The sequence below is a fragment of the Macrobrachium nipponense genome, chromosome 24 (assembly GCF_015104395.2).
Source record: "Macrobrachium nipponense isolate FS-2020 chromosome 24, ASM1510439v2, whole genome shotgun sequence".
In the NCBI taxonomy this organism is placed as follows: domain Eukaryota; kingdom Metazoa; phylum Arthropoda; class Malacostraca; order Decapoda; family Palaemonidae; genus Macrobrachium; species Macrobrachium nipponense.
The window spans coordinates 77,911,476-77,934,406 of NC_061091.1; the positions used below are offsets into that span (position 1 = coordinate 77,911,476).

The window sequence follows — 22,931 nt, forward strand, 5'->3', positions numbered from 1 at the left end:
CTCGTCAGGCCAGTGGACGCTCTCGCAGCGACCAGCTGGCTGCTCGGGTTGACGTGACGTCGCTGACCAGCCACGAGTTGAGGCGAGGAAGGGGTCCCCGCGGCCGTCGGTACCAGCCACGGCTGGTACCAGCGGCTCGACGCGCCGAGAGGACGCTCGCCGGTCTCACCGCGACAGCGAACCTAGCAGGTCACCTGACGCCGCTCCCATCGGGACGGGCGAAGATGGTAACCAGCAACAGCTCGCCTGACGCTAGAGATCAGCGTCGACGTTCTCAGCCGAGCCTCTCGCCCAGGCGAGCGGCAAGGCTAGGCCTGCTGCTCGATCGCCACCGCGGGTTGACGATCAGCAGCAGCCCTCCAAGCACGCTGGTCCTGCCAGCGAGCTAGGGGGCGGCGTCAGGTCTGCCTCTCCCTGTACCTTCAACCTCCTCGGGCTACACCGGGAGGAGCGAGGTACCTATGAGTGATCGCGAGAGGTGTGCGCTCGCGATCCCGCTATGACGCCGTATGGACCAGGCACGGTTCTAGACGACCAGGTCATACGTGCAAGTAGCTGGAGGCGACCGTCAGGGGTCTGCCGCTATTCCTCCTTCGTAAGGAGGAGTATCTCGGGATCTGTTCTTGTTGGAAGGACTGGACGGTCCTACTCCGCAAGACGCGGTTACTCCCGAGATACAGAGGAAATTGCAGAAGTCATTAAGCTGATTCGTCAGCATAATGACCTTGCGGAAGGATTGCCGCTCCCACCAGCAGAGCCCACGTCTCTTGCTCGAGTCGTTTTGGGGCCCGAGAGGGAACCCAAACCGACGGTGGGTCTGCCGCGATCGGAGCTTGCCGATTCTGTCTCGAAACCAGAGTCTCTCGTCTCCGGACAAGAAGGCTCGCTCAGTTCTGGCCGGTCGATCAAGCTACTTCCACCTCCTCTACTGCGACAGCGGCGTTTCTACGTGTCTTCGGACACCGTATTTAAATACTCCTTCGGTCCTCCTGAGAGGTTTCGACCTCGACGAGGACTGGAATGAGTCGGAGGACGGTATCGGCTCTCCCCTGTCAGGTGTCGATCAGCCCCACCCAGACGACGTTCACAGTGGCGGCAGACCCTTACCTACAGTGAGAGTTCGTAACCCTCCGCGGGAAAACGTTTTCTTCCTGACGATACGTTTTCCCAGACTCTGAGAGACCATCGCCGCAAGGCGATGGCTGCTCCTATTCTTCTCCAACTGCTAGTTCCACTGGGAAGGCGAGCGAGTATCCAATTCCTCCCCCATTCCCTCTCTCCTTACGGCTACGAGGGAAAGGGGAGGGATCCTACAGAGATTTCTCTGTAGGATCCCATGTTCGGGACTGCGCTACCGGGGGGACCTTCGGGTCCTACCTGACGTAAGCGGTCGTTGAGGAGGGATCCTGCCATTCTCGATTTCTACAGGAATCAAGAGGACCACCAGCCGATATCGTTTGACGAATTCGGTGGGGGTTTCGCAGACTGCTTAGAATTCTAAGGAATTTCTAGCGCATTCAGTGTGTTCGAGTTTTTTACGATCTCCAAACACTTAGACGAGACCACGGTCTAAAGTGAGCGAGACGAGAATCCCCGATGTTACATGATTAATCGGGAACCTCGCCTATGCTCGAATTCCTGGAATTTCTAGCATTGGGAAGAAGACTGCTGCTGAAAGAAACTATCTTACAGTAGGCGACCAACCTGGAATAGAGAAGATCGGACGGGTAATATCCAGTTTGGCTTGAACTATCGTCTTAGTATTCTGTTCACCATTGAAGCTTTCCTTCGAGGAAGACTTCTCCTTCACTCTTTGATAGAGATCGAAGGTGGTCGATCTCCAATCCTTATTTTGTTTTCTTGAAGGAAAGAATTTAGGATGGAGATCGTTGTTCAGAATCCTACAAATATACTACGTATATTAACCTCGCGACATGATTCTACTAAGCAGTTGAATTGTCCGAGGGGTAGGCGCATATCCTAGTTTATCTACGGATTGCGACTTAAAAGAGAAGTATTCTAATTGAACTGCAACTCGGGGTTGCCTGCAACCTCCCAGGAGTTTTCAGTTTCAATTTTATATACTTATGGTTTTGTCACGACAACACCATTTTCAACTTTTATATTTATTTTTCCGAAATTCGTTTCGCCTAAATATAATTACTCGAGCATATCTTTTATGCTCGGTAGTTCTAGCCGAACGCATTCTTCATGGAATAATGGATTACATGGCAACTCAGGATGACGAGTCGGCGAGAGCTCAGGCTCAACTACTGCGTATTGAACTGCCTGACAGCAGCTCAGTATCAGCTGGGCCCTCGAGATGCACGGTCAGTTATGTCTCTCTCTCCCCTGGTTTGATTGACTACCGAACCGTATCTCTGCCCAACAATCATGGACTTAGTCTCTGATTAATGGGGATTCTCGCAATAATGAAGGACCATCTACTGCTGTGACGCTAGATTCCATCGCCTTCGACATTGCGAGAATTTTCAATAGAGATATCTCTTGGACTCTTTCATCTTTCTGTTTACCGCACGGTAACAGAAGTCTGTACAAGTCTCCCGCTGCATCGCACTGCGATAATGCGAATGATTTTGCAGACATCTGAGTTTGTCTTCAAAATATCTCGTATTCGTAGGTGTACAATTGTTCATTGTTCAACCGAATTACGAGATGTGTCAGAAGACATCGCCTACTCTCCGACCTGACAGCTCTACTTCCAAATGTTCAGCCCATGAGAAGCAGTTCTTCAGGCGGCTTTCCCCTGTGTTTTCATTACTGAAGAAACGCCCCGCTTTCATTGCAACTACGACTTCTCACCGGACAGCAATGAAATAGCGGTTAGCGTTTTCAGTCATTTGTAAGCACAGGTTATGAATCTTGAGAATCCTTCTCTCGATTCGTCTGTGAAGACGTAGTTGCATTCAAATCTACCCTTCGTCTTCAACGGTACATAGTGTTGTTTCTCCTTAGCTGAGATTCAACAACCATGAGATGTTTTGCCTTCAGGGACCGGTCTCTAGAAGGCAATTGACTTTCGCCTGTTGGGCACATGCCTTAAGAGAATCATCACCTCGCTGTCCGGCATTGGTGACAAACAAATACATATTTGTTTGGTCTCTCGGCATAACCCTTTAAAGGCGAAGGTCACGTGACTTACTCGGATGCTTTGACAACTTGCCTCCTACCGAACGCAGTCAGCGGCAGCTGTCAGAGCGGCCGAGTCAGTTACGAACTACGCTGTGACTTAGTTCGGTGTTACAGAGCAATCATTACTTCGTTTTAATAGCTTGTCACAGTACCCATACCATTGACACCCACCATGGAGTGTCGGTGTCCTATCCACTACCGAGAACTTCGCTGCATGGGGATAGGAGGATGCGAGAGACTTCGTGGCAAACGGACAGACCAGTATGGGTACTGGACCATCACCGAAGTAGAGAAGAGGAATAGGTCATGCGACTATTTCCTTCTTTTCCTCTGAGGTAACTGCATGACTTCTCCTGCGAAGTCAAGCATCCAGGGATGGGATCCGTGACGCTCGATTTCGTACCGAACTTCGTAGCGAAGACTCAGAACCCTTCGGTCCTGACGATTGGTTCGAGTCGTTCACAATCCCCTCCCTAATGGACTTCACCGCCTTCGATGCGAAGGAGATGCTGCTTGTCCGCAAGAACTTCTCCGTGGCGCAGGTACTGAAGGCAGGGGTCTGGTCCAACCAGACCACATGCCCTTCCTTCTACCTTCGGGATATTGCCCACAGGTCCTTGGATCTTTTTCCTTGGGACCCGTGGTGGCTGCTCAACACGTTGTGTAGCGAACCCAGACCCTCGCAGGCTGAACAGCATCGAGTCCTGGTGTGACCGTAGAATGGATGAGTGTGAGAGTGTGACTGGCTCCTCTCCCATCTTTTTCTTCCCCTCTACTGTGGTTAGAGGAACACGGTCGTCACCCTGCTGGATTAGGCCGGAAACAAGGATGCAGGTGAGCTACCTCAACAGAGCCCCCATCCTAATCCACTTTCACTAGGGATAGGAGCGTATATCCACCACTTCCACCTCCAACAACGGGGGAGGAAGTTTGGATGCCAGCTTGAGACAACCCATACTTTATGTTGCCTCTTGCAAACAGGAACAAGTTCTTGCTTGCTGGTACGAAGAGATACGCTTGCCTCTCTCTTAGTACTCGGCCCAGAGGTCTGACCATTGATCCTGCGGTGCAACACCCCGATCAATCGGACAGAGGCTTGGATCCCTCCCTCGCTCTTACGACCAGGGAGGCATTCCAGGGATGGACGAACACCAGTCTGTTCATCAAAAGACTCAGATTCCTCCCACCCAAGAAGTGAGTCTTCCTATTGTTAAAGGACCGATGGTTTGTATTACGTATCGGAACAAATGACAATTTGTCGAAAATTGCATTTTTTCCTAAACTATACAAACCTGAGGTCCTTTACATATAGTCCCTCCTCATGCCACCCCTCACTCTGCGTATTTTGCATGGGCCAAAAGCAAAAGTGATTTGTTTACCTCCCAGTCGCGCTGGCGCGCGACTGCGGACAAGCAGTTAACTACCGTTCTCCCCTTGTTCGAAGCTTACGACCGTTCCAGCTGCCGCTAGCTACTTCCTATTGTTAAAGGACCTCAGGTTTGTATAGTTAGGAAAAATGCAATTTTCGACAAATTGTCATATCTAAAGTTAAGCGCAGTAAATGTTACTATACCAAAGGATAAATCTAAAGTTAAAACAAGTATAGCAGTGTCATTTGTCAAAATTCTAAAGTTGTATTTCCCAGAGCCATCTTAACATGAAAATCAGCTTCTGAGCTTGACGTTTGCCATTAGAATGTATATTCTTGCACTTCTGAATCAAATAAGGAAATTAGATGGGTTTCCCAAAGGTGGCACAAGGTTCTTTACTAGTCACTCATCTAATTTGTATATTTGTCTGACATTGAAAACCATGGGTTGTAAGTGTGTACATACCAGTGTTTTCTACACTGAGGAGATGTGATGTCTCTAAAGTGTTAGTATAATTTTCTTCATTCCTTAAACTATGGTTTTTATAATAGTACAGTAATTAGAATTTGATATTAGGCCTTTGACAACATGAAGCTTGCTGTGTCTCTAATTTGTTTTTTGACTTTTCAGGATTTAGTTACTCTTGTTGGAAAGAATGAACTAACTTAAGCAAATTACTTTTCAGCTTGCTCGTGCCTTAACGTTACGTACGTTGGGGTGGATGTCGGGAGTGGTGGGTGAAAACAGACAGGTTCAGCATCTGATACGCGAAGCCCTCGATGCAAAAGATTCTGTTGAGCTTCAAGCGGCTATAATGGCCTCAGAAAAATATGCTGCAAAATCGAAGTTAGTCTCTCCATATTTGCATTTAAGAATCGTAGGATTCTTGCCTAAATCACTATATATTTGCCTAGCTTATTTGGGTGGTGATTTTCCATTATAGTTGTCCAATTAAAGCTTATTATTATTATTATAAAGGATTAGTTTATCCAGACATCTGAGCCTAACAACAGCTCTTCTTGGGCTGGTTTTCAGGAATTAATCCTAAAAAAAAAAAAATTAGACTTTATTTAGGAAAACTGGTTTTACTTAGGAACATGATGATCTTGTAATGAGCCAGATGGTCGTCACATTGGTCTAGACTTTGATTTGTATAAATATTGCTCAATGTTAGGTTCTCTTTGGTGGCAAAACTTACATATGTATTTACAGTTTGTTAGTATATGGCAGTGATCATGTTTAGGCATAAGGAAATAGGGTAAAGTAACGTAAGGATTTAACAGCTAAAAGATTGTTTTTCTTCTCAAGAAATTATTGTTTCCCAAATAGTGCTTGTACAGAAGTTGTTTTAAATAGAAATTTTCATGAGTCTATTGCAATTGCTTCCATGAACAAGCATGGGAGTGCTTGTAAGATCCTTAACATGTCATGGAATATATTTGTATTAGAAAATGTTAATGTAATTTTGTAACCATCCAAATTTTCAACAGTTGTATGACTTACTGTATCGGATCCTAACCAGTTCAAATGTCATTGTGATTAGTAAGTTTCTTCCCTGCTCCCACAAGATTTGAGGGGCAATTTTGTTTTTATTTCACCTTTGATGTTATGGCGATAATCATTGACACCGTGTCTCCATTTACAGAACATTTGCCATGAACATGTGCGAGCGTCTCACACATATGATCGGAGGATTAGCTACGCCAGTTGATGTGAAACTCCAGTTGATACAGGTTTTTCAACATATGCATCATGATGCAGAAACAGCTGCAACTGTAAGTGAAGTTTTATGTAATGCAGTAGCATTTTAATGCAATCACAAGAATACGCTTTATTTTCACCATTGTTTGATTCTTAATTTTGATATTTGCTTTATTAATGGGGTGAATTTGTATGAAAGACAGATCGATTATTGATTTATAATTTGCCCAGATTTTTTATGCACTATGATTTCTGCCTGATAGTTGAAGGCATTGATGGGAAAGGAATTGTGAATGTAAACTTATGTGGATGATGCTTGCCATGCTGGAAGCAGTGAAGAATGTGTCTTTGGGTTTTAGCCTTGTGGAGATTACCGGACTCAGTCTGTCCCATGTATAGCTTCTGCTGTGAATGATGCCTTCTCTTAATTACCATGACTCCTTATATTGATGGGGTGCAAGGGAAGCATATTAAATGGCTGTTGAGGGAACACTATTCTCATCTTTGCATGGTGTATAGTTAACATGTTTGTAAAGTAAGGGCTTGTTTTGGAGGTTTATAATATTTATAATGAATACTTTATTTTTCAGCGTAACAACAAACCAACTGTTTTGCCCAAGCTCTGTTATTGAAACATTATTTGTGTCCCCCTTCATTTTTAAAAATTATTCTGCCAGGTAGGCCTTATTACATTTGCTTGGAATATTTCCCATGCTAAGAGTAAATTCAGTATCGTAGTCTTATTTCTCATGGAAGAGAAGGTTCCTGGTCCTTTGCTGATAGGTCTCAGTATCTTTCCTTAATAATATTTCAGAGTAATGTACATAGTTTGATTATTTTTTTCTCTCTATTACTGCAAAGCATTGAAACTCAATTCTTCCATTTTCCCTGGCCTGTCTCTTATAGTGTTCTTCCTAAGAATAGGGTTTATTATTCCATTTGGGTTCAACCCACTATTTTTCCTGGGCCTTTTTTATATTACAGTTAGCCATGGGTAGGCAAGGGCATCAGTCCAACCATCCCATTGACATCTACGGTATGTTAAACAAAAACTGGCAAACTTCTGAGATTGATCTGTATTTGTAGATGGTGGGGGGGTTGGGGGGGAGGTGGTATGAGATATGAGAGAGCCCATAACTGGTTAACTGTGATTCATCCTTTTGATGCATTCACTCACTGCTTGTTATATTACTGAGTGTTTCAGATATTTTACATTATGCTTTTTTTAGTATTTCTTTGCAGCAGGTATAAAGAGCTGTTTTGATAGTCTTTTTTTCTGGCTGTATCTGAGTGTGTACAATTTTCCAGGTCCGAAGCTTATGTCTAGAGTTGTTGAAAGAGTACCCAACGCAGCGGGTGGTAATAACGACACTTCACACACTAACCCAGTTAGCAGCTCATATTCTTGTCGACATCCCCCAGCAGGTGAGTACATATATGAACAAATTTAGTAATATTAGGTGGGTAAAAAGTGAAGGGAGATGATGAAGACTGGGATGTAAGTCCTACACAGTACAACAGTAACTTACCTGTGTAAAAGTGTATTTCTTATAACCATCATTGTAGGTCATTGCATGTGAAATAGTTTCGATTGCCCGTTTATGATACACTTTTTTTTTTTTTTTTTCTCATGGCCATCATCTGTGAGAAGGGAAATGATTGCTGGTCAAAGCAGCATCAGTTGCTTTGTTAGGTATCCTGTGATTCAAGGTAGCAGATTGTAGAACAATACTAATAAAACTAGAATCAAAAGATACAAATAGATAAAGTTCCCAAGTGACAACTACTTTAGAAAGTACCTCCTTGTTCATTTTAGGCTTAGTGGCAACATGTAAAGTCACATGCAGTCTCATTAGTAATCAAAACACTGATATGTGTCATGTGTCAGCTACATATTTACTGCCTGAATTTCTCCAGACTACAATTAAATGCTGTATAAATTTAGTCAAGTATCCTCTGGTCAATAAAGGTTTTGTTCTTAAATGTTATGGTACTACATTAAGCAGGTTGATAAGTACTACCATGCTTTGTACTGCTTGAATATCACTCCAAATGCAGTGTAGTCTGATCCTTTGCTTCATTGATTTTAAATAAAGAGTAACAAATTTCTTCCATAAAACTAATCAAATCATTAAATTTAAGCAGCTTTCTTTTAAGCTTGTAATACCTGTGGGAATGAAAATTGCTACAAAGCATTGGACCTACAGAAAATTTATCCTCATTAACTATACAGGCAGTCCCCGGGTTGGGTTACGACGGTCTCGGCTTACGACGTTCCGAGGTTTATAACGCTTTTCAATTATATTCATCAGACATTATTTCCAGGGTTACAACGCATGTTCCAGGGTTACGACGCATGTTCCAGGGTTACGACGCCTACAACGCTCATCTGGCAGATAAAATATGGCACCAAAAATGCAAAATAATCAATTTTGTTCATGAAACTTACCTGTCAGATATATATATAGCTGTATTCTCTGAAGTCCGACAGAATTCTAAAACTTACGACACACGTAGTGGGAGTTAGGGTGGTTAGTACCCATTCCCGCCGCTGGGAGGAGGCGGGAGGGGTATCAGGAACCATTCCCATTTTCTATCAGATTTCTTCTGTCGCCGGTGTCGTAAACATCTGTTTACACACCTCCGCCTCAGGATTTTGGAAAACTTTTCATTGCTTGAGTATCCTCTTGACTTTTTGGTTTTTTGATTGGATCGATAGCTTGGCATACGTGATTTGGACTGTTTTTTGAATTTGGCTTAGATTTTTTCCTTAAATAGTCTGGATGTAGTTCTGCTAGCGCCAGGGTGTGTACGGAAAAGTGGAATGCAAGGTTAGGCTTCCTAAAGCCTTGGTTGATCTCACACATTGTGTAAAGGGTGTGAGGGGGCATTAGAGTGTAATTTATGATTTGCGCTGTAATGAGTGTGAAAGCTTGGATGATTACAATGGAAGACGTATGAATCCTACGTAAAGAAGTTAGAACGTGATAGGATTAGGAGGTCTTCCTCCAGGAGTAAGTCGGGTAGCAGACAGGGTATTAATGTATCCCCTTCTAACCCTCCTTTAGATTTTGTGTCTCCTAACCCCGTAGTGTTTCCTTCGGGCCCTCAAAGTGGTGTCTGCGGAGGGTAATGCCCTTTCGCTTATTCTGGATTCATTGAAGACGCTTGAATCTAAAGTGCTTGCCCTTGAAAACAGGCAAAATAAGTGCAGTGATAGTGCCCCTAGTGAAGTGGAGGGGGCGTCAGATCGGCCCTATAGCGCCTCTAGGCTGGGACCTCTGCCGGACTACCCAGGACTCAGGGAGAGGGCATGTCGAAGGCCGAAGGAGGGTTACGGGAACCCCCACCGATCTGGCGTCCCTTCAGCAGTTCCTGTGGACGCTTCCCAGGCTGCTAAGGAGCGGTGCTCGCGCACGTATCCTGAAGGATTGTTTACTCGTCTTCCGACGCGTCCTCCCCGCGCAAGGGGTGGGAATCTCGTTCGGATTCGCGACCTTTGAAGAGGACTCTTCAAGAGCTTGACGCTTCACGTCATGCTTTGTCTGAAGTGGCATTCTTCTCCGGAAAGCGTAGCTTTTCCGCCCAGAAGAAGTCTAGGACGTCATCCGACGATGACGCCCGCGAGCGCCCCAGTCGCTCTAGAGCCAAGGCTGTTCCTGGGAGTAGGAAGAAGGCGTCCCCTCGCCCCTCTCCTTCTCACAAGCGCAGCTTGTCTCCGCGTAAGGAGACATCTCAGACGGAGATCATCATTGCGATGCAGCGGCAACTGGACGCTTTACTGAAGCAGAAGGAGACGGTACCTCGTCGAAGGAAAGACGATAGACTGCCTATCAAGAGAACTAAGCAGTCTTCTCCAAGGCGGGTCCTTTTTCGTCCCGTCTCTCTGATTTTTCGCCCTCTAGACGTCGTTTTGCTCCCCAGGGTTCGTCTAGAGGTGACGTTAGACGCCAGTTTAGAGAGAGTTCTCTGCATGCTCCTTCCCTCCCTTCCAGTAGAGAGGACGCTTGGTGTTCCGACTTCGACGCTTCTGCTGACGACGATTTTGTAGCTGTCGGACGGACTTCTTTGCGTTCGGCCCTCTTCTCCGTTGGACGCTTCGCTGGATGCTCGGTCGGACACGCTGATTGGACGCTCGAGAGAACGCTACGTTGGACGCTCAGATGGACGCTCGTAGACGTTCTAGTAAGACCTCTGTGGACGCGAATGTGGAAGTTCGCTGTCACTCGGATGTTGTTCCCGAGACTTTGGCATGTTCTCCTCTAAAGGTGATTCCTGATCCTGTGACTGTTAAGGATCCGTTACCCTCGTCTTCTCTTCATCGTTCGGATAGGAGACTTGGAGCTAAAGGACTTCTGCCTCTTCCTTCGGACTTGCACTCGGGTAGGGAAGAAGGAGAACTTAGCGGTTCTTCGGAGTGGATGTTGATGAAGAACAACCTGCTACGTCTGCTTCGTCAGATTATCAAGTTTTTGGCACGACTACTTCGTGATTCGTTTTGGCGATACTTTTCAGCCTGCTGCTCCTCTTCTCCTTCCTTCTCAGTTTTCGTCGTCGAAGACAAGCAGTCTCCAGGTTTTCGTGAAGATGAAGACGTCGTTATCTACTAGAAGAGCTTTCCGGAAGGTAACGCCTGGATGGAGTCTAGGAAAGCAAAATGAAGGACTACTTTCGCCCTGCCTCCGTCTAGACTTAGCGGTTAAGGCAGGATGTGGTATGAGACAGGCGAGGAATTAGGATTGAAGGTTCCTACGTCTGCTCAAGGTGATTTCGCCAGCGTGGTTGATGCCTCAAGGAGGGCCCTTTTAGCCTCAGCTAAAGTATCTTGGACGACTTCCGAATTGGACCATCTTTTGAAGGGACTGTTTTAGGTCCTTAGAGGTATTCAATTTTTTAGACTGGTGTCTTGGAGCCTTAGACAACCAATCTCGTAAGCCAGACTCGATCAGCTTGGGGAGCTGTCCAGTGTATTGTCATGCATGGACAAGGCCGTCAGGGATGGCTCAGAGGAGTTAGCCTCTCATTTTTTTCAGCAGGGGTTCTTAGAAAAGGTCGCTTTATTGCAACTTCGCGGCTAAGTCTGTCTCTCCCGCACAGAGGACAGAACTTTTGTATGCTCCCTTCTCGAGTCATCTCTTCCCCCAAGCTATGGTGAAGGATCTGGCAGTTAGTCTGCAAGAGAAGCCACACAAGACCTGTTGGCTCAGTCTTCGAGACGTACCGGCTGGCCCTTCAAACGTCGTCAGGAACCCAACCGTTTAGAAAGCAGAAGCCCTTTCGTGGAGGGACTTCCGCTAGATCGTCTCCTCGAGGAAGAAGCCTTCCTAGAGGTAGAGCCCTTCCATTCCAAGTCTAGGGGTAAGAAGTGAGAGATCGTGCCTTCAGTCACCGGTAGGAGCCAGGCTGCAGTTGTTTGCAGAAGCCTGGAGAGTAAGAGAGGCAGACACCTGGTCTCTCGAAGTCATAGAGAAGGGTTACAAGATCCCTTTCATAAAGCCGCCCCGTTTGACTTCCACTCCAGGGACTTGTCCCCATCGTATCCGCTGACAAAGCGAAAAGATACTTTTCGACCTGCTCGAGCAGATGCTCGAGAAACGAGCAGTGGAACAGGTTTTAGACCTGGCAACGCCAGGATTTTACAACAGATGTTTCTTGTACTGAAACAATCGGGAGGGTGGCGGCCCGTCTTGGATGTAAGTCGTCTAAACCTCTTTATAGAGAAGCAGAGGTTCAAGATGGAGGGACACTCAGTCAGTTCTGGGGGCCTTAAGACCTGGAGATTGGATGGTATCACTCGAACCTCAGGACGCCTACTTTCACGTCCCGATACATCCCCAATCGATGAAGTACCTTCGGTTCGTATTGAAAGGGAAGGTCTTCAATTCAGGGCTCTTTGTTTCGGACTGAGTACGGCCCCTTTTTATCTTCACCATCTTAATGAAGAACGTGGCGAGGTGGCTCCATCTTTCCAACATCAGAATCTCGCTCTATCTGGACGACTGGCTCATACGAGCCTCCTCGCAGACCCGGTGCCTGAAGGACTTGCAAACGACTCTGTCTTTAGCTGCGTCCCTGGGACTTCTGGTGAACTTCGAAAAGTCACATCTGACCCCAACACAGTCCTTTTATCGGTGTATCTGGGGATTCAGATGGATTCAGTGGCTTTTCGGGCTTTTCCGTCCAGGAACGTCAGCAACAAGGCATAGAAAAAGTGTCGGCCTTTCTAGGGAAGGATTTCATGCTCGGTGAAGGGTAATGGATGAGTCTGCTGGGGGACCATTTCCTCGCTGGAGAAGTTTGTTTCCCTGGGGGGAGGCTACACCTCCGACCTCTTCAGTTCTTTCTGTCGGACAGCTGGACAGAAAAGGACAACTTCGACATGAAGTTAAGCATCTCGGAAGAGGTGAAGAACCATCTAAGATGGTGGCTCGATCCGTGGAAAGCTGTCAGAGGGCATATCCTCAAGCTTCAGAACCCCGACCTAGTGTTGTTCTCCGACGCGTCATCCACGGGGTGGGGAGCAACCCTAGGGGGGGAGGAAGTGTCAGGTACCTGGAGAGGGGAACAGGTAACCTGGCATATCAACTTCAAAGAGCTGGCAGCGGTTCAATTAGCGCTCCAGTTCTTCCACAACAAAGTCTCCCGTCGTGTAGTTCAAGTCAACTCGGACAACACCACAGCCCTGGCATACTTGAAGAAACAAGGAGGAACACACTCTCGCTCCCTGTTTTCTCTGGGGAAAGAGATCCTACTTTGGGCAAAGGAGAAAGAAGTCACAATATTGACAAGATTCATTGCCGGAGTCGAGAACGTCCGGGCAGATCTCCTCAGTCGACAAGGACAGTTATTGCCGACAGAGTGGACTCTCAATCAAGAAGTATGCCAGGAACTGTGGGGTCTTTGGGGATGCCCCTTAGTGGACATCTTTGCAACATCAAGGACGGCGAGACTTCCTCTGTATTGCTCCCCGGTTCTCGATCCGGGAGCAGTAGCAGTAGACGCCCTTCTATGGGATTGGACGGGCCTGGATCTCTACGCTTTTCCCCCCTTCAAGATCCTGGGGAGGTGATGAGAAAATTTGCAGCATCGGAGGGGACGAGGTTGACTTTAATCGCCCCTTTTGGCCCGCAGCGATCTGGTTTCACAGAGGTGATGTTCTACCTAGTGGATTATCCGAGATCTCTTCCGTTAAGGAGAGATCTACTCAAACAGCCCCACTTCGAGAGGTACCACAAAAACCTCTCCGCTCTGAGTCTGACTGCGTTCAGACTATCCAAAAGTTGGCCAGAGCGAGAGGTTTTTCGAAATCAGTGGCTAAAGCTATCGCCACCGCGAGGAGACCATCATCAATCGCGGTTTACCAATCGAAGTGGGCAGCCTTAGAAGTTGGTGTAAGAGAAAAGGAGTTTCCTCTACCACTACCTCTGTGAGCCAGATCGCCGACTTCTTGCTTTATCTGAAACAAGATCTGGAAGTTGGCAGTGTCAACTATTAAAGGCTACAGAAGCGTCCTATCTGTAGTTTTTTCGCCATAGAGGTCTTGACCTCGCTAACAACAAGGATCTCCATGATCTATTGAGATCTTTCGAGACGACCAAGGTACCACTACCGAAGCTACCTTCGTGGAACCTGGTATGTGGTCCTCAAATATTTAATGTCAGATCGCTTTGAACCTCTTTCCTCTTCGTCTCTGCGAGATTTGACGAAGAAAACTGTATTCCTAACTGCTCTGGCGACGGCGAAGAGAGTTAGCGAAATACAGGCTATCAGCAAACACGTCGGTTTCAAAGGGCATAATGCAGTCTGCTCTTTGAGTATGTCGTTTCTGGCAAAAAACGAAAAACCCTTCCAATCCGTGGCCTAGAACATTCGAGATCAAGGGTATGGCAGAGATCATTGGTCAAGAGCCAGAAAGAGTCCTGTGTCCTGTTAGGGCTCTTAGAGAGTATATTCGTAGAACGAAGGATTGCGGAGGTTCTGCGGAGAACTTATGGTGTTCGGTCAAGAGACCAAACATGCCCATGTCCAAGAATGCACTGGCATTCTTTTTAAGGAACACCATTAAAGAGGCGCACGCTTCTTGCAAAGACAGCGACTTGAAGATACTAAAAGTTAATGCGCACGAAGTAAGGGCTATTTCGACCTCAATAGCCTTTCAGAAAAACATGGCTCTTAAAGGACATTTTAAGTGCTTACTTTTTGGAGGAGTAACTCAGTGTTCGCCTCGCACTACCTACGGGAGGTGAGAACGACCTATGAAAGCTGTTACTCTCTCGGACCATACGTCGCCGCAGACACTATTTTGGGGGCAGGAGGTAGCACTCATCCTTTCCCATAGAAAAGGGTAGGTGAGTTTTTAATATTTGTATGTTTATGGTTGTAGGGTCGGCTGCGAGTACAGTCGTCCCTTCCTTTAGCCTTTGGTATATGGGAGTTGTTGTTAGGCTAACTTAGGTGGTGGTTTTTGCCTCGTTGCCCTCAGAAGTATGGTCGGTGTCTAGTCACATTGTGGTCCCGTCCCCGTTGACAGATCATCTAGAGCGCACCAACTACACAGGTCACTACCTTGTTTGGTAACTCTAGTGAAGCAGAAGCAGGCTTGGGTGACAGTAATCACGAAGTCAGCTATGCTAACAGGTAAAGGAACCAAGATGTCAATCATATACATTTATATGTTTCCTAAAATCCTTTTTCTGTCTCTCCCACCGCCAAAGGTGGGATTCAGCTATATATATATCTGACAGGTAAGTTTCATGAACAAAAATGATATTGTTAAGATACAATAAAGTTTGTTCATACTTACCTGGCAGATATATATATTTTTAGTACCCACCCACCTCCCCTCAGGAGACAGTGGAGATAGAAATCTGATAGAAAATGGGAATGGTTCCTGATACCCGCCTCCCAGCGGCGGAATGGGTACTAACCACCCTAACTCCCACTACGTGTGTCGTAAGTTTTAGAAATTCTGTCGGACTTCAGAGAATACAGCTATATATATATGCTAGGTAAGTATGAACAAACTTTATTGTATCTTAACAATATCATATTTGAAGGTTTTTTTAAGATGAAAAATGCCATAAGAATGCAGTTGTTCCGACATGAGATACAAACCTTTGGGTCCTTTTACAATAGGAAGGTTACTAGCGGCAGCTGGATAGGTCGTAAGCTTTCGAACAAGGGGTTCGGTAGTTAACTGCTTGTCCGACAGTCGCGCGGGGTGGGGTAAACAATCACTTTTGCTTTCGGCCTGCGGCGTGGTAGATCGTGAGTTGTGTGTATCACCGCTCTCTGCCCGCTTCATCGTCGTTTCTTTCGCATGGTTGTGTTTTTCTTTTCTATTTATCTAGTGAAACTGAATTGTAAGTACAATCATTTCATCTTTATTTCCATTGAATTCAATTGTGAATTAAAGGATCTTGGTTTCACCACGCCCTCCGATTACCCGAGTGCCGGGACTGAAGGGCGTAAGTGCGGGAATTCATATTTCCCAGAAATGATCCTCGTATTGTGTATGCTCGGTGCCGAGGGCAGGAGAGCGCTCGCTCCGAGCCTTATATTTTGGTTGGAAATGTGTAGATGAAAATCGTAAGTAAGTACCCTTTTCATTTATATTTTTTTGACCTGTGTGCTCGTTGCCGAGCGCTCGGCACGAAAACTTATTCTGTATGGAAGTGGAATCGCAAGTACAGTATTCTTTTTCATTTTCATATATTTATTTTGATTGTATCAATACTCATTTTGGATCAGTTTCCGCTCTTACCCGGAAATTGATCCTTTCCCCTTTTTATTTGAATGAAAGTGAAATCGCAAGTGCAGTATTCTTTTTCATTTTCATATTTTATTGGGATTGCATTATTTACTTGGATCAATGTTTCCGCTCTTACCCGGGAATTGATCCTTCCCCCTTTTATTTTGTATGAAGTGAAATCGCAAGCGCAGTATTCTTTTTCATTTTCATATATATTTTGATTGCATCAATTCATCATGGATCAAGGTTTCCGTTCATAATCGGGAATGGATCCTTTTCCCCTTGCGCTCGGTACCGAGGGCGCAAATGCGCTCGATCCGAGCCCTTATTCATTGTGAAGTGAAATCGTAATGCAAGATTCTTTTTCATTTTATTCCTTTTATTATTGATTGCATCAATATTTATTTTGGTTCAAGTTCCGCTCAGTCAGGGAATTGATCCTTATGCCCTTGCATTTGGTGCCGAGGGCACGATTGCTCTCGGGCTCTTTTTTGTTGTTGTTTTGGGTACATGGTGCTATGCGGGGGTGGGGGAACGAGAATCTCTCCCCCCCCCCCCCCCCCCCTCCGTTCAGCTCCCACAGATGGCCCTTCCCCTTCGGGGGGGAGGTTATCTGGGTCCTTCTCCTCGCCCGAGCCGTCGAGCGCGGGGGAGGGCGCTCGGTGCCCCGATGTACAATTGTATTCGGGGTCTTCCGCTCGTTCGGTGTGGGGCTGCCCCCCCCCCCCCCCCCCCCCCCCCCCCCCCCCCCCCCCCCCCCCCCCCCCCCCCCCCCCCCCCCCCCCCCCCCCCCCCCCCCCACCCCCCCCCCCCCCCCCCGCGCGAGGGGACTTCCCCCCCCACTAATCACTATTACTGTTATTTCCGCAGGTGCTACTGCCACGAGGGTGGACCTTGGTGAGGTATGGGCGTCCGTCGATCTGCAGGGCGTGCCTAGTGTCCAGGGGCTGCTGTTCTATGTCTGGGCCTGCTGCGGTCACCCATGGAGCGGTGACCATGACAACGATTTCGACTACAGGTGACGCCGTCCCTCCTCACCTGGTGTACTCGCCTCACGTGGTAACAGTCTTGCCTACAGCCGCTGTGAAGTGCCGTTCGCCGTACCGAGAGGGGGGCGGGGCGTGCCCGCCGCCGCTCGTGGTTGCCGCGCTGCCGCGACCACACTCCCACTGCCCTAGAGCTCGCCCCTGGACCTGCCGCCGGTACCAGGATGTTGCTGGCTGCTGCTCCACCTCCTGTGTTACCGGTGCTGCCTGCCGTACCTGCCGATTCTGTGCTGACAGTCCCTTCAGTTGCTGTGCTAGCTGTCCCTGCCGTTGCTGTGCTAGCTGTCCCTGCCGTTGCTGCGCTGGCTGTCCCTGCCGATGCTGTGCTGGCTGTGCCTGCTGTTCCTGAGATGCCCATACCTGCTGACGTCGTCCCTGTTCGTGGTGGTACTACCCCAGACTTTGGTCTGTCTGTACAGGTGCGTCCGGGCCCTGTGGCTTCGGCTACAGCAGCCCCGGCTCCGCCCTGGATGGCAGATCTTACGTCTGTCCTGAGGAAGCTGACGAAGAAGAGGAGGAAGGTGTCATCGTCGTCGTCTCCATCTTCTCATCGTCGTCGGCTGCCGCCTCTTCCCCTTCGACTTCTAAGGCTTCACAGCCGAGGAAGAAGAAGGTTGCCTCCTCCCTCCTAAGAAGTCTCCCTCGGGAGCTTCTCGGGACCCGTCTCACCTCGGTGGGACGGGAGGGTTCCTTCCGCTGGTCCTCCTGCTCCTTCGGGAGCAGGGCCTGTCTCTTCTTCCGCAAGGAAGAAGACTACGGGGACCAGAGGGGTACCGGCTAACACCGGTACTTCCTCGCCTGGTGTCAGGGGCTCTGCCACTACACCAGGTTCCGTCTCGGCCTCTCGTCCGCGAGAGATACCGAGTGTACCGTCACCTACCAGTGACCGTGCAGCCAAGAATCAGGCGCCAGAGCTCGCTTGGCGCCAGGTTCACGGCACGGAGCGGAAGGCTGGTGAGAGCTGCTCAGGTGCCTCCCACCAGGCCAGCTCTCGCTCTCACGGCGACCAGCTGGCTACCCGGGCTGACGTGACGGTCTCTGACCGGCCACGTGCCGAGGCTGGGAAGAGGTCCTCCCGATCGCCGGTGCCAGCCACGGCTGGCACCAGCGGTGTGACGCGCCGTGAGGACTGGCACTGGTCTCACCGTGACAGTGGTCTTTGCAGGTAGCCCGACCGTCGCTCCCACAGGGAATGTGCAGGTACGGCAACCAGCAGCAGTTCCCCTGACACACGAGATTGGGGTCACTGTTCTCGGTCCAGCCGTTCTCCCCAGGGAAACGACTCAACTAGGCCTGCAGCTCGATTCCCACCACGGGTTGGCGATCGCCTGCAGCCCTCCAAGCCCGCTGGTTCAGCCAGCGAGCGAAGGGGAGCATCAGGTCTTCCTCTCCCGTGCCTTCAACTTCCTCGGTTTACACCGGGAAGAGCGAGGCACAGCGCAGTGATCGTGAGGGGCGCGCCCCGCACGATCCTGTCACGATGCCGTATGTACCAGGCACGATCTTCGGACTGACCAGGACGTACGCGCAAGTGGCAGGAGGAGACCGAGAGGGCTGTCGCTGTTCCCCCTCCTTAAGGGGGAGGTTCTCGGAATATGCTCTTGTTCGAAGGGCTTAACGGTCCTACTCTGCAAGATGCTGTGACTTCCGAGATCCAGTGGAACTTTGCTGAGGTTATGGCGCTGATTCGTTAGCACAACGACCTCGGGGAAGGATCGCCGCTCCCACCAGCAGAGCCCATGTCTTGGCTCGAGTCGTTTTGGGGCCCGAGAGGGAACCCAAACCGACGGTGGGTCTGCCGCGATCGGAGCTTGCCGACTGTGTTGAACCAGGTAGTCTCTCGTCTCCGGACAAGAAGGCTCTCTCAGTTCTGGCCGGTCGAACAAGCTACTTCCACCTCCTCTACTGCAACAGCGGCGTTTCTACGTGTCTTCGGACACCGTATTTGAATACCCCTTCGGTCCTCCTGAGAGGTTTCGACCTCGACGAGGACTGAAATGAGTCGGAGGACGGTATCGGCTCTCTCCTGTCAGGTGTCGATCAGCCCCACCCAGAACGACGTTCACAGTGGCGGCAGACACTTACCTACAGTATGAGTTCGTAACCCTCCTCGGGAAAAACGTTTTTCCTCTCCTTGACGATACGTTTTCCCAGGCTCTGAGAGGCCATTGCCGTAAATCGATGGCTGCTCCTGTTCTTCTCCAACTGCTAGTTCCGCTGGGAAGGCGAGCGAGTATCCAATTCCTCCCCCATTCCCTCTCTCCTTACGGCTACGAGGGAAAGGGGAGGGATCCTACAGAGATTTCTCTGTAAGATCCCACGTTCGGGACTGCGCTACCGGGGTGGGACTTCGGGTCCTACCTGACGTAAGCCCCGGTCATTGAGGAGGGATCCTGCCCCTTTCTCAATTTCTACAGGAATCGAGAGGACCACCAGCCGATATCGTTTGACGAATTCGGTGGGGGTTTTGCAGAGTGCTTAGAATTCTACGGAATTTCTAGCGCACTCAGAGTGTTCGAGTTTTTTACGATCTCCAAACACTTAGGCGAGACCACGGTCCAAAGTGAGCGAGACGAGAATCCCCGATAATTGTTACACGATAATCGGGAACCTCGCCTATGCTCGAATTCCTGGAATTTCTAGCATTTGGAAGAAGACTGCTGCTGAAAGAAGAGTATCTCACAGTAGGCGACCAACCTGGAATAGAGAAGAACGGACGGGAACATCCAGTTTGGCTTGAACTATCGTCTTCGGTATTCTGTTCACCATTGAAGCTTTCCTTTGGGAAAGACTTTTCCTTCACTCTCTTGACTAGAGAACGAAGGCGGTCGATCTCCAATCCTTATTCTCATTCCTCGAGGGGAAAAGAATTTAGGATGGAGGTCGTTGTACAGAACCTACAAATATACTACGTATATTACCCTCGCGACATGATTCTATTAACAGTTGAATTGTCCGGGGGGTAGGACGCATTCCGTAGTTAACTCTACGGATTGTGACCGAGACGAATTGTATCTTAATTGAACTGCAACTCGGGGTTGCCTGCAACCTCCCAGGAGTTATCAGTTTCGATTTTAGATACTTGTTATTGTCACGACAACACCAATCAGCTTTTGTATTTACCGAAATCCGTTTCGTTTAAATATAATTGCTCGAACGTATTCTTTATGCTCGATGGTTCTAGCCGAACGCATTCCTTTGTGGAAGGGATTACCTGGCAACTCAGGATGACGAGTCACCGAGAGCTACTGCGTATTGAACTGCCTGATAGCAGCTCAGTATCAGCTGGGTCTCCGAGATGCACGGTCTGTTACGTCTCTCTCTCCCCTGGTTTGATTGACTACCGAACCGTATCTCTGCCCAACAATCATGGACTTAGGTCTCTGATTAACGGGGATTCTCGCAATAATGAAGGACCATCTACTGCTGTGATGCTCGATTTCATCGCCTTCGACATTGCGAGAATTTTCAACAGAGATATCTCTTGGACTCTTTCATCTTTCTGTTTACCGCACGGTAACAGAAGTCTGTACTAGTCTCCCGCTGCATCGCACCGCGATAATGCGAATGATTTTTGCAGACATCTGAGTTTGTCTTCAAAAATATCTCGTATTTGCAGGTGTGCAATTGTTCATTGTTCACCCAGAATTAACAGATGTGTCAGAAGACATCGCCTACTCTCCGACCTGACAGCTTCTACTTCCAAATGTTCAGCCATGAGAAGCAGTTCTTCAGGCAGTAATTCTCTGTGTCTTCATTACTAAAAAGCGCTCCGCTTTCATTGCAACTACGATCCTCACCGGACAGCAATGAAATAGCGGTTAGCGTTCTCAGTCTTTGTAGCACAGGTTCAGAATCTTGAGAATTCTTCTCTCGATTCAGCTGTGAAGACTTAGGTTGCATTTTCTGTACACCTTCGTCTTCAACGACACAGTGTTGTTTCTCCTTAGCTGAGAGTCAACTATACTATGAGATATCTTGCCATCAGGGACCTCGGTCTCTAGAAGGCAATTGACTTTCGCCTGTTGGGCACATGCCTTAAGAGAATCCTCACCTCGCCGTCTGGCATCGGTGACGAACAAATTAATTTGTTTAGTCTCTTGGCATAACCCTTTTAAGGCGAAGGTCACGTGACTTGCTCGAATGTTTGGACAACTTGCCTCCTACCGAACGCAGTCAGTCGGCAGCTGTCAGAGCGCCCAAGTCAGTTACGAACTTCGCTGTGGACTTAGTTCGGTTGTTCCATAACAGTCTTTTCTTCGTCCTAACGGCTTGTCCCAGTACTCATACCATCGACACCCACCATTGAGTGTCGGTGTCCTATCCACTACCGAGAAGAAGAACTTCACTGCATGGGGATAGGAGAATGCGAGACATTTCGCTGCAGACGGATAGACCAGTATGGGTACAGGACATCACCGAAGTCGAGAAGAGATAGGTCATGCGACCATTCCCTTCTTTTCCTCTGAGGTAACTGCATGACTTTTCTTTCTAAGTCAAGCATCCAGGGGATGGGGATCCGTGACGCTCGATTTCGTACCGAACTTCGTAGCGAAGACTCAGAACCCTTCGGTCCCTGACGATCGGTTAGAGTCCTTCACAATCCCCTCCCTAATGGACTTCACCGCCTTCGATGCGAAGGAGATGCTGCTTTGTCCTGTGAAAGCGCGACGGCGCTTTCTGAAGAAACTCGACATCCCAGGCTGAGTGTTGAAGCCTCTTCGTCAGCACCAAGATGACCTAGAAGAAGTACACTCCCTCGAGTTCCGCAAGAACTTCTCCGTGGCACAGGTACTGAAGGCAGGGGTCTGGTACAACCAGACCACTGGCACCTCCTTCTACCTTTGGGATATTGCCCACAGGTCCTTGGATCGTTTTCCTTGGGACCCGTGGTGGCTGCTCAACACGTTGTGTAGCTAACCCAGACCCTAGCAGGCTGAACAGCATCGAGTCCTGGTGTGACTGTAAGAATAGATAAGTGAATGAGAGAGTGACTGGCTTCTCTTCCTATCTTTTTCTCCCCTTCTACCTGTGGGTAGAGGGATACGGTCATCACCTTGCTGGATAAGGACGAGATGCAGGTGAGCTACTCGATAGAGCCCCATCCTATCCCTTTCACTAGGGATGGGAGCGAATATCCACCACTTCCTCCTACAAGGGGGGGGAAGTGGATGCCAACAAGAGACAAAACCATAACTTTATGTTGCCTTTTGCAAATAGGAACTTGTTCTTGCTTGCTGGTACGAAGAGATACGCTTGCTTCTCTCTTAGTACTTGGTCCAGAGGTCTGACCATTGATCCTGCGGTGCACACCCTGATCAATCGGACAGAGGCTTGGATCCCTCCCTCGCTCTTACGACCAGGGAGGCATTCCAAGGTTGGGCGAACACCAGTCTGTTCACAAAAGACTCAGATTCCTCCCACCAAGAAGTGAGTCTTCCTATTGTAAAAGGACCGAAAGGTTTGTATCTCGTGTCGGAACAAATGACAATTTGTCCAAAATTGCATTTTTCCTAACTATACAAACCTGAGGTCCTTTTACACATAGCCCCACCTCATGCCACCCCTCACTCTGCTGTTTTTGCTTGGGCCAAAAGCAAAAGTGATTGTTTACCTCCCAGTCGCGCGCGAACGACTGTCGGACAAGCAGTTAACTACCGAACCCCTTGTTCGAAAGCTTACGACCTATCCAGCTGCCGCTAGTAACCTTCCTATTGTAAAAGGACCTCAGGTTTGTATAGTTAGGAAAAATGCAATTTTGGACAAATTGTCATTGTACATAGTTTTCAATGCACCCAAAGCATTAAGAATAAGGTTTTCTTAGGATTTTTGACGATGTTCTGGCTTACGACGCGTCTCAAGAACGGAACCCCCGTTGTAACCGGGGACTGCCTGTAATTTACTAATACA

General features: G+C 48.3%; 1 protein-coding gene across 1 annotated transcript in view; it reads left to right on the plus strand.

The window, feature by feature from the left end:
• LOC135203604 (integrator complex subunit 7-like) overlaps positions 1–22,931 on the plus strand; it is a 29,783-nt gene that overhangs the window by 5,919 nt on the left and 933 nt on the right. The window contains exons 4-6 of the mRNA XM_064233414.1: positions 5,209–5,369; positions 6,169–6,298; positions 7,533–7,649. Coding sequence (XP_064089484.1) covers positions 5,209–5,369; positions 6,169–6,298; positions 7,533–7,649 — 408 coding nt within the window. The remainder of the gene's footprint in view (positions 1–5,208; positions 5,370–6,168; positions 6,299–7,532; positions 7,650–22,931) is intronic.